Here is an 11461-nt window from a genome sequence, read left to right as displayed (position 1 = left end):
TGGTCTCAAAATATTTTGAGGGATTTGTCATTGTAGGTAAGACAAGTTTATGGTACAAAATGACAGTTAATTTTAAGGTATTTTATTTAAATATTGTTAATTTTATGTTTAATTATGAAATATTGTTATTGTTTTATAACTCTAGAGTTAAGATATTCTCAAAGTTAAGTTATTATTTATGTTGTAGTAGAATCAGAGTTACGCTGGTTCAATTTTAAGAAAAATATATGAAATTTTTCTTCAAATATAAATATCATAAATTCATGTTTTAAAAAATTTTAGAAAGAAATTAGTGAGAAATTTTCTAGAACTCGAGTGATTTTCTCCACCTTTTTAAACTAATTTAATCCTTCTTTTCTCCTTTTGTTAACCGATCATATTTACTAAGTTGGAGATTCAAAGCTTGTGGAGTCAAGAATCTCAAGTTAAAGGTTGTAAGGAACACATTTTTTCATTCACTTCCTCTTCTTCTTAGTTGGATTGACAAGAGCTACTGGAAATTTTGTGATCGAATTCTTGTTGAGCATATTGATTCTTGCTACCTAAAATCATTAGATTTGTAGTTATTATAGTTTGAATCCATGGAATAATGATTTATGGAGTTGAGATTTCTCTTCAAGTGATTATGAATTTAATATGTTGATCCTTGATATTAATTTTCTTCTCAATTGTCATCCTCTTAAGCATTTTTTTATTAATTGAATTATGATAATCCAACCACACATTTTATGTTAAGTTTATATAACTCGATCATTATTAACATTATTTTCTTTGTTGAAGTTTATGTAAAATATACCAATAAAAATAATAGTGATACATGGATAAAATCTTGAATAAGTTATTAACTAAAGTTACTTCACTATAAACTAACTAAGAAGAAAAAAATTCATCAAAATAATAATAAAAAAATTCCTTGTCAAAGTAGATTGATTTTTTTTTTACACAATTTTTGTCTAATTTTTTCTTTTTAATTCCTCTTTTATAATTCCCAAATTTTTTTATTTTTATAAATGTCAATTCATAATAGTTCATATTTTTTGTTAACAATTTATTATTATATAATTTTTTATTATTTGTTATTTTAAAAAGTTTTACAAAGACATATAGTACTTTTTATATGCTAGTACAAAGAATGAAGAAAAAAATAAAAATAGAAAAAATAAAAAAATAACTATAAATCACCAAAAGGAAGCCTTGAACCTCCAACATGGTGATTAACGATATCACGCTCTAACTAACTGAGTTATTCCATCCAACGCCCATTAAAAAAATGGTTTTACGTTATATATTCTTATAATAAACAAATAAACGCAGAGTTATACCTGACTCTCATAATCCTTAACCTGCACATGCTACTCAGTAATCCAGGAAATAATGAACAAAAATATGAGAACGATCTATTTTTTTTATTTATTTTTTAAATAAGCTATATGTAAGTTTAACACGAGAATAAAAAGCAGGACCTTCCTTCAACACTCTAATGTACATATACAGTGAAGTTGGCTTCAAAAGTCCCAAGGTTTTCACTAGACCAAACTAAACAATAAGGTGATATAAGATCAAATAAGATATAGCCAATGTTGCACTCGCAGCATCATTTCCAAATTCCTATGTGGGTTTTATCACTGAATAATGAATACAAAGCTAAAAAAAGAGAAGAATCCATGTTTCCATTTCAGAGTTCAGACAGTGTCATCATGAAATGAAGGCTCCACATTCGAATTCGCAGAATTCAGATAAGTCTTCCTTGTCAAACTTGAGCATATCAAAATCCCAAGAATTGTGTGATGATATGTCTCCCATGTCAAAGTTGTATGCAACATCATCATCATCATGCAATGATTTGTCTAAGCTCTCATGCATATTAGAAGTATCCAACCTGCTACTTACGAGATCCTTCTCACATGTCTGGTCCAAATCAACATTGATTGGAGAAATGCATTGACTTCTCCCTAAACAAGTCAATTGTTCTGCAGTCTTCCCATTGCATGTCGTAATCGGAGAAATCTCGAGAGGGGATACACATGTATCATTGTGAGAGGGATTTGTTTTGCAAGGTGTATTTAAAACTGGAGAATTGGTTGGAGTAGGAAATGGAAGAGGATTGAATAAGCTTTTAACAACACTAGATCTTTGAACTTGTGATCCACCAAGTACACAGTTCTCAGCCGATGGTTGAGTTGAAGAACAAGGCGTAAAAACTACTTGGTTATTGACTGCATTAGATCTTTGAACCTGTGATCCACCAAGTGCACAGTTCCAAGCCGATGATTGAGTTGCAGAACAAGGAGTAGAAATTACTTGGTTATTGACTGTATTATTTGATGATGGCAGTATGTTTTGACCTGAGAATAGATAGAGTAAAAATGTAATTAATGACATTATGAAAGCTTAGCATATACTACATAGATTTATCAGCTAGGGGACAAAAATACCTTGAACATTATTTTTTCTACCAGGTGGTCTACCACGACGCTTCTTTGAAACTGTAGGAACATCCATTGCTTGACTATCTCTTCTCTTTCTGTCAGATGCACTAATCATGGGTGCAGAGAAGTTTCCTGCTTCCACATTGGTATTCATACGCATAGGCAGTGACTGTATATAAGACATGTTTTGAAGAGGTAGAGGAGTAGTATTAACAGGAGCAACACCTAAGAAAACAAAGCAATGTCAACACATCATTAAGACAACCTAAAAAGTTGAACACCATTCAATTTAATTGAAAAACTTAATTCCAAATTGTGACTTAAATACATTAGGATTAACTCAACCATTAATTGATAAACTTAGCTTACACATATCCAAAAATACAACAATAAACAGTGACTAAGGAAACACAATTAAACGATTACACTCCTAAATTTATCAATCAGAATTCCAAAATATAGGACTTCTCTTTGGAAAATTCAAACATTGAAGTGAGTCATTCAATTCTATTAGCAAAACAGAATATTAGGCAAAGACTGATTTATTGAAACTACCCAAAAATCAACACTAGAAACATAGATTATATCTAACTAATACAGATTTCAAACATGAAGCATCCAACTCTTTTCACTTAGTATTGGAAATCCCAAATCAATTAGTCAAAATAATGTAAGGTGAACAATCCTCACCTCACAAAACTTGTAAGGTGATGAGCAATCTCACCCTACAAGTTTTGTTAGGTAAGGATTGATCACCTTATACTATTTGGCCATACCACCACTAATGAATTTGGGAAGCGGGGTTATGTATATGGAAAAAAAATTATCAATTGGATGCCAAATTGTAATGTCGTTGCTTTGAATGCAATCAATTATGATTGGAAAAGCTCAAAATGGGTACATTGAGGGAGTTGTGGATTAATAATACTATATGATAAAAATGGCAGGTCTCAGATTAGGTGTAAGTTGGGTATAAGTGCAGCGAGGCTATGTACGTGATACTAGCTTTATTTTGCATGACAGGGACAATGAGGAAAAAGAACATAAAGTGAGGCACCATAGTGAGAAATGGGCAATCGCTTTCACTTTAAAGAGCAACCCAGAGAGAGTACCAATAAGGGTGATGGAAAAATTGCAGGTTTGCCATGAGTGTCATCTTGCTATCAAGTACATATCAGAGGTAAAAAATTTAAAATATATAGTTGGAGGTTCTTGCAGGTTTCACCATTTCAAAAGTGAATCATGTTTTAGTGGAGATTATTGGTAATAGTTATTCCTTGATTTCCATTTTAGACGTTGTTCATGATCTTGCAGAGCTTTCAACTAAGAGAGACTAAGTTCTTGCAACAACTCTGATATCATATTAAGCAATTGCCCAATTTTTAAGTCATCCTTTTAACTCTTTTGGCTTTCAAGAGCAGATGAGTGATTAACAAAGTCTATGTGATAATTTATTTGATCACTGACTCATGATAATTTATTTGATCACTAGAAACATAGATTATATCTAACTATACAGATTTCAAACATGAAGCATCTAACTCTTTTCGCTTAGTATTGAAAATTCCAAATCAACTAATCAAAATAATTTAAAGTGAACAAGCCTCACCTTACAAAACTTGTAAGGTGTTTTGTAAGGGGAGATTGCTCTCTACTTTTTTAAATTAGCAATACTTATAAGGTGAAGATTGTTCACCTCACCACTAATCATTTACGACTAACACATAACAAAAACCCCACATCGTACCTAATCTTTGTTCTTAAAATAGGCAAGATATTTATTTCATCAAACTTGTAAATGTTTTAAATTCCGGTTTGAAACTACAACTACATGGCAAGAACCCTTTCATGCAATTATCACCGACTTAAATGATGACAATTCATGCAAAAACTAATACTACAACACAATTTGAATTAATCGTACCACAACTTGAAAAGTTTTAAATAGCTATTGCAGTTTTAATAATCAAAATCAGCAAATAAGACTGCCTACCACATTGAAACGAAAAATTAAAAGAGAAAAGGCAGCAACGACCAATTTTTCAAGCATAAGAGGAAAAGCATGTACCCGAAGGAGAAACTCTGGATTGAGGAAGCATTGCAGGATTTGCATTCATGTCTGCAACATTGGGTGGGGGTGGCCTCCGAAAAGTATTGAATGTGTTGACAGCATTTTGCATGTCTCCCAACAGCATCTGAATCCTGATTTTCTCTTGATTCAGCGAAACCCTTTCTTGATGCAGCGACGCCTTCTCTCCCTTCAAGCATATATACTCATCCAGCATATTTTCCAAACTCAGCAAACTCTTTGACACCTAAAAAAATAGTAAAATTAAAATTAAAATTTGAATATTGCTGATAGTTCTTTTTTGTTGATTGATAAGAATTAGAATGAGGAAAGCATTGAAGCAATTCTAATAAGAAAAAATGAAAAAGAAGGTAGCATACCTCTTGGTTGGCAATAAGAGAGGAAGCCTCGTTAAGAAAGGTGGAACGCGTGAGGGAAAAGTTGTTATCGAGGAGAAAACGATCAACGATGATAGAGACTAGATTGAGGCTCATCTTTCTCTTTTGCAATGACTCGGGCTGCTTTCCGCCATTCAGTAGTGTCTTCATCGTGTACAATAGCAAACAATAGAGACAGTGTGGTGACTTTGCCTTCTTCACCTTCTTACGTTTACAGGGATTCGAATGCGGGAAATTTATTTCTTTTCGAGCTATCAATAATTAGTATTTACCGCCACAAATATTAATTGAATTTTTTTTAAAATCAAAATCAAAATAAAATCTATTAATTCGCACTATCAATGTAGTATATTTATTTAATTATTCTTTTATCCGTAAAAAATAATATTTTTTTAGAAATAATAAATGTTTTATTATTTTTTTAAATAAAGGGTTTTGTTTTTAATTTTAAATTTTTAAATTTGAATTTCGTTTCAGCTAAACATTTTCATCCAGTTATATTTTTTTTGTTTTAAAATACAGGTGTTTAATTAAGTATTTTTATTTTCATAAATTAATTTTGGTAATCATAATTATTATAAGTATAGTCAATAATATTCTTCAAATAATGAATGAATTCAGAAAAATAATAAAATTTTAAATTAACTTAATTATAAAATTGTGATGAATGATTTTTTAGTTGTTCAAAGACTTGAAAAATCACTCTATTATCTTTATTTTTTATTTTTCAAAGAAAACTTTTCAATGGTAAGTTAATGGTAAGTTAATTGATCTTCCTTTGTATCGTGTAATTTTCCGTTTTTCTACACCTTCTTTTTTCTTCTCTTCTGGGATTGTGTGACACTTTCTATCCCAACATAGATATACAATAATTATAAAAACATATTCTTGGATTAAATAAAATCTTTAGAATTAAAACAATGGTTCCATTAACATAAAAGTAAAGAATTCACATTCGTAAACTTAAAGCATGGTCAAATGCGGAATTTATAGAAAAATGAAACATGAGTTTTTTTTTCTAAAACAAAATAACAATAATGAAATCTTAAACTAAGCTTAGCTATGTCCCAATGTCACGAATCCTATTAGAGCATGTCCAACTGAAGCTTAAGCCTCATCACCAACATCCTCATACTGATGATCACCTGCAACACAATTTAAACACATACAAAGAACAAGGGATTGAGAAACATCTCACTCGATTTCACTCGATTTCAGGTGTACAAATAACAGTTGCGCAACACACACACAAATCATAACAAGCACATCCATAGCTACACATTAATCAGGTGCAAAATTCAAAATCAAAATCAAAATAAAATCTATTAATTCACAGTATATTTATTTGGCAATAGATTACTCTTTTATCTGTAAAAAACAATATTTTTTTTAAGAAATAATAAATGTTTTATTAACTTTTTTAAAATAAAGGGTTTTGTTTTTAATTTTAATTTTAAATTTGAATTTCGTTTCAGCTAAAATCTATTAATTCATTGTTACCGCCACAAGTATTAATTAAAATTTTTAAAATCAAAATCAAAATAAAATCTGCTAATTCACACTATGAATGTAGTATATTTATTTCGGAATCCGTAAAAAATAATATTTTTTTAAGAAATAATAAATGTTTTATTATTTTTTTTAAAATAAAGGGTTTTGTTTTTAATTTTTAATTTTTAAATTTGAATTTCGTTTCAGCAAAACAGTTTTATCCAGATATATTTTTTATGCTTTAAAATACAGGTGCTTAATTAAATATTTTTATTTTCATAAACTAATTTTAGTAATCACAATTATTATAAGTATAGTCAATAATATTCTTCAAATAATGAATAAATTCAGAAAAATAATTGAATTTTAAATTAACTTAATTATAAAATTGTGATGAATGATTTTTTAGTTGTTCAAAGACTTGAAAAATCACTCTATTAACTTTATTTTTTATTTTTCAAAGAAAATTTTTCAATGGTAAGTTAATTGATCTTCTTTTGTATCGGGTAATTTTCCGTTTTTCTACACCTTCTTTTTTTTTTTCTCTTCTAGGATCGTGTGACACTTTCTATCCCAACATAGATATACAATAATTATAAAAACAAATTCTTGGGTTAAATAAAATCTTTAGAATTAAAACAATAGTTCCATTAACATAAGAGTAGAGAATTCACATTCGTAAACTTAAAGCATGGTCAAATGCGGAATTTATAGAAAAATGAAACATGAGTTTTTTTCTAAAACAAAATAACAATAATAAAATCCTAAACTAAGCTTAGCTATGCCCCAATGTCATCTATCCTATTAGAGCATGCCCAACTGAAGCCTAAGCCTCATCACCAACATCCTCATACTGATGATCACCTGCAACACAATTTAAACACATACAAAGAACAAGGGATTGAGAAACATCTCACTCGATTTCAGGTGTACAAATAACAGTTGCGCAACACACACACAAATCATAACAAGCACATCCATAGCTACACATTAATCAGGTGCAAAATTCAAATTATACATACAACGGTAACACATGCACGATCATTCATCATGCAATGATGTCATGGACTCGACTCATAAATGCATGCATCTGGCGACAGTCACGTGTCTCATAATCACATATCACGTGGTATGCTACCAAAGCAACATACCTGGAGTAGTCTAGGAGTACATGCCGGCTCAATCGTGCACTCTCAACTAGAAAGATGTACTACTAGGGTCTCATCGGGGATAGCAAAGCCGCGCAAGATACGTCTCATGCACACAAACGGGCAGAACTCGACCTTCCAAACCACACTATCCCCTAGGACTCCTCCAACATGTTTCATACTTAGAGGGTTTTCCCTAACGATGTACTCCATATCATACCTCGTCATATAAATGCATATAAATCATGATGCATGTCACACATTCACAAACTCATGGACTCATCACTTTACTTGTCACATAATTTCATGTCTTATCTCATTACATCACATTTCACATTCTCATAGTCGTAGTGTTCACAATAGCAAAGATTGATCCATGGTTGCCTAGAGCAACACCGACAACTCCCTGAGCATATAGGCCTTATGGCCAACTAGAATTGGTAATAACTATCTAGTCAGCTACTTATTCTATGAATAAGATTCATATAAAATTGACACTAAAAGACATTTTATGTCTGTTATTTTGGACTTTTTACAATAGAAAAAGTCTGACATCAATGCAGGATATGTAAATTTACGTTGGATGTTTTTATAACCGATGAGAAATGGTTGACAAACAAAAAAAAATAACCTGGTCAATCCGTGAACACGTCTAAAAAATACCCAAATGCTTCAATCCAATCGGAGAGATAGGTCCAAAATAAAGAATGGGTCTTGCTGTCGTGCATCGTGAACGGAAAAACGTCCAAAGGTCTCGCACCGTTGTCGCCGAAAATCGCTGGAGAGGAAAGCAGTGTCAAGACACTCGTGTGCAGGAATAAAACAACATTTTTACACAAAAAGATTAATACACACATGAAAACACAAACTTCAATCCATGAAAACGCCTAAATGATTCAACCTAATTGGAGAGATAGGTTCAGAATAAAAAATGGGTTTCGCTGCCGTTATCGTCGCCGCTCACATTGTTGTTGCCGCTCACCGTGAGCGAAAAACACCCAAAGACCCGACAAAAATCGCACCACCATTTCCAGAAATCGCAAGAGAAAAACCCTAGAGGAAAACAATGGAAAAACACTTACATGCACGAAATAGATGAAGGTGCTAGGGAAATAAAACAACTTTTTTACGTCAAGCCAAAAGGGGTCCGATGTAAAATTGAAATCTACGTCGGACTACACATCATATCCGACATAGATTATAGTTTTTACGTCGGGCCCCCTTTAGTCCGACATAAAAAAGTTTAGATTAATTTAAAAAATGCCACTGTGTATTTTTTACGTTGGGTATTTTTATAACTGATGAGAAAACGCTGACGTAAACGACTGATTTTCCACTAGTGTGACCTAGATTCTACTATTGACACCATAGATTCTTGAACCCATTTAACAATTATAACCTAGTATCTCAAGCAATGGAGTGTAAGCTTCAATTCTTTATGCTTTTAATGAACTTAATTATGTGTTCTATTTCTTTGACTTTAGGAAAATATTGAGCATGTCACTTTCTAGACTCTTGGCGTGGGAATACAACCAATTGACTATCATTAATTCAAAGGAAAATATGTGAATTATTGAATTTGCTTTTGTTGTTATAATATTTGCTTTGACCCCGAGCCTTGTTCAAATTGACAGGATGATCCCATCCTACTTCTGTTTAAAGCTCTTACTGGGCATGTCACCTAGGTATGCTGACACAATTGAAAAATGATTCCTTGCCTTTAATTATTACTTGTTATAAATAATTTATTACTACACATTAAAAGATTTACCATTTTCTTGAATATTTGTTGCAGGAAACAAAAAAGTTAATGGTCTCTGGCTTGGGAGACTATAGTGTGTATACTGTATAGGTAGTAAATTCAATTACAGTACACTGTTTTCTCTCATCTTGATATCAATGCTAAAAAAAAAATGAATTGGAAGAAAGGGAATCATCAATTCACAAAGCTTTATATTCTTTAAGATCAAAGTGGAGGGAATGATTTCATCAGTAGAAACAAAAGTCAAACTTTCACAAGAGGAACTTGATTACCTTTACATTTCAAGCTTCATTTTGGCAAGTCAGTTTGGATCTAGACAAGAGACAAGGAGGTTTGAAGTATTCATCGGGAATGTCAAAACTATTGATAGTTGAGATTTTTCCAGTATCATAATTAAATATTTTCGAGTTTTTACAGTTTTTTGTTTTACTTATAAGTTTGATTAAAGATTGTTTATGTCAAAAAAAGCAAAATGTAGCTGTAGGAAAAAAATCTTTACTTATTAGCTTAGTCATAATTTGTTATTTATTTTACTCAATTAGGAGTTAATTAGTTTTAGTATTTAAACACTTATTGTAACACTTTTAATGTGCACAAAATTGAGTTCATAAATCAAATATATCATATCTGTTTTTCTCCTTTTTGTATATGTGAAGTTGCAGATTTTTCATTTCAACTTGTTATATTTTAGCTTAGTTATACACTTCTATTTTCATGTTCTGCATTCAAAAAAATCAAAGAAGAAACGAATTTTTCATATTTTACTTAGTTAAGGGTAAAGTACCAATTTTTTTCACTACCCTTACCATTTATTAGTGTGGAATAAGTTATATAAGCTATCTTTATCATTCTTTTCAATTTTACCATGACCTTGTTCATGGAAACAAGCTATAAAGTTGAGTATAGCTCTTAATTAGTTTCAAATCTTATACAAAATATAAGGTTTTTCTCTTTTTCTTTTCACAAAACAACAAAAGAGATCTCATCCTAATAATGATGGCTAACTAATAAGTGCTATAATTTCTTTTATCTTGCAGTACATTTTAAAGCAGTTATCTAATTTTTCTTGACTTGATCGAGACCTTGATTTGTCTAAGATTTAACTTAAATTTAGAGAAAGTTAACTTTAGTCTTTAACTCACATTACTAGGTAACTTACAAACTTTTTGTTGTTATTTTGTAGTTGAGAAAAAGGTTGGAAAACATTGAGAAAAACAAGTGATAATTGGTGAAGATTCAAGAGAGAAGAAACTTTTGGCTAAGTCTTAACACTCAATCTCAGTCTCGTGCTTAGCCTCAGCCTGACAGAGAATCATTTGTGAAATTTCAAGTCCCACGCTGAGCCTAGGTACTCACTCAACGTTAGCCTTCTAGAGGAGAATTTTATTATAAGTGTAGTCGATAATATTCTTCAAATAATGAATGAATTCAAAAAAATAATAAAATTTTAAATTAACTTAATTATAAAATTGTGATGAATGATTTTCTAGTAGTTCAAAGACTTGAAAAATCACTCTATTAACTTTATTTTTTTATTTTTCAAAAAAAACTTTTCAATGGCAAGTGAATTGATCTTCCTTTGTATTGTGTAATCTTCCGCTTTTCTATACCTTCTTTTTTCTTCTTTTTTGGGTTCAACCAAATTCATCTTTTCTCTTATCTTCTCTAGTTTTCTTGCCTTATATCTTTTAGGTACTATAAATTTTGTTAAATTTAAAAGATAATCTCAAATCCATCAAACTTTCATATTTTAATGATAACAAACAAAAATTATTTATTTATTTATTTATTTTTATCTTTTTTTTAAATTAAAATATCTTTTTTCACCTATTTCTAATTTCTAAAGATATGACTCCCTTTCCAAATACATTGTGATAAAGTTATATCATTATCCTTTATCCTTTTATAGGGACAACAAACTATTTATCCTCTATACAGATCACATATGTTTTTATTTCCATTAATAACTCTAAATTTTATCGGAGAACAACAATTATTGTACAAGCTCCTTAGATTTGGGAAACTATATAAAGAGTTGAATCCAATAAAACTTGAAAAACAAATGTGAGACCAAGAAAAGGACTAGGATGAAACAATTACGAAGCAAGAAGATGGTGATTATGAGGATAATGAAGAAGCATCATATAAAGAAAATGACTTTAGAG

At 30.6% G+C, this 11461-nt stretch overlaps 1 protein-coding gene across 1 annotated transcript; it reads right to left on the bottom strand.

The window, feature by feature from the left end:
- Positions 1-1385: 1385 nt before the first annotated feature.
- On the bottom strand, positions 1386-6044 carry LOC145955553 (uncharacterized). Its single transcript, XM_083070438.1, has 4 exons — positions 4878-6044; positions 4498-4744; positions 2436-2654; positions 1386-2345 (listed from the first exon to the last, which is right to left on the bottom strand). The coding sequence occupies exons 1-4, from the start codon at positions 5043-5045 to the stop codon at positions 1696-1698; spliced, it is 1284 nt and encodes a 427-aa protein (XP_082926564.1). The 5' UTR covers positions 5046-6044; the 3' UTR covers positions 1386-1695.
- Between the last annotated feature and the right edge of the window lie 5417 nt (positions 6045-11461).

This window comes from Cajanus cajan, chromosome 3, assembly GCF_000230855.2.
Source record: "Cajanus cajan strain Asha chromosome 3, NIPB_CcT2T_4, whole genome shotgun sequence".
NCBI classification, from domain to species: Eukaryota; Viridiplantae; Streptophyta; class Magnoliopsida; order Fabales; family Fabaceae; genus Cajanus; species Cajanus cajan.
The sequence above is the reverse complement of the archived record's forward strand: the minus strand, read 5'-3'. Positions and strand labels throughout refer to the sequence as shown.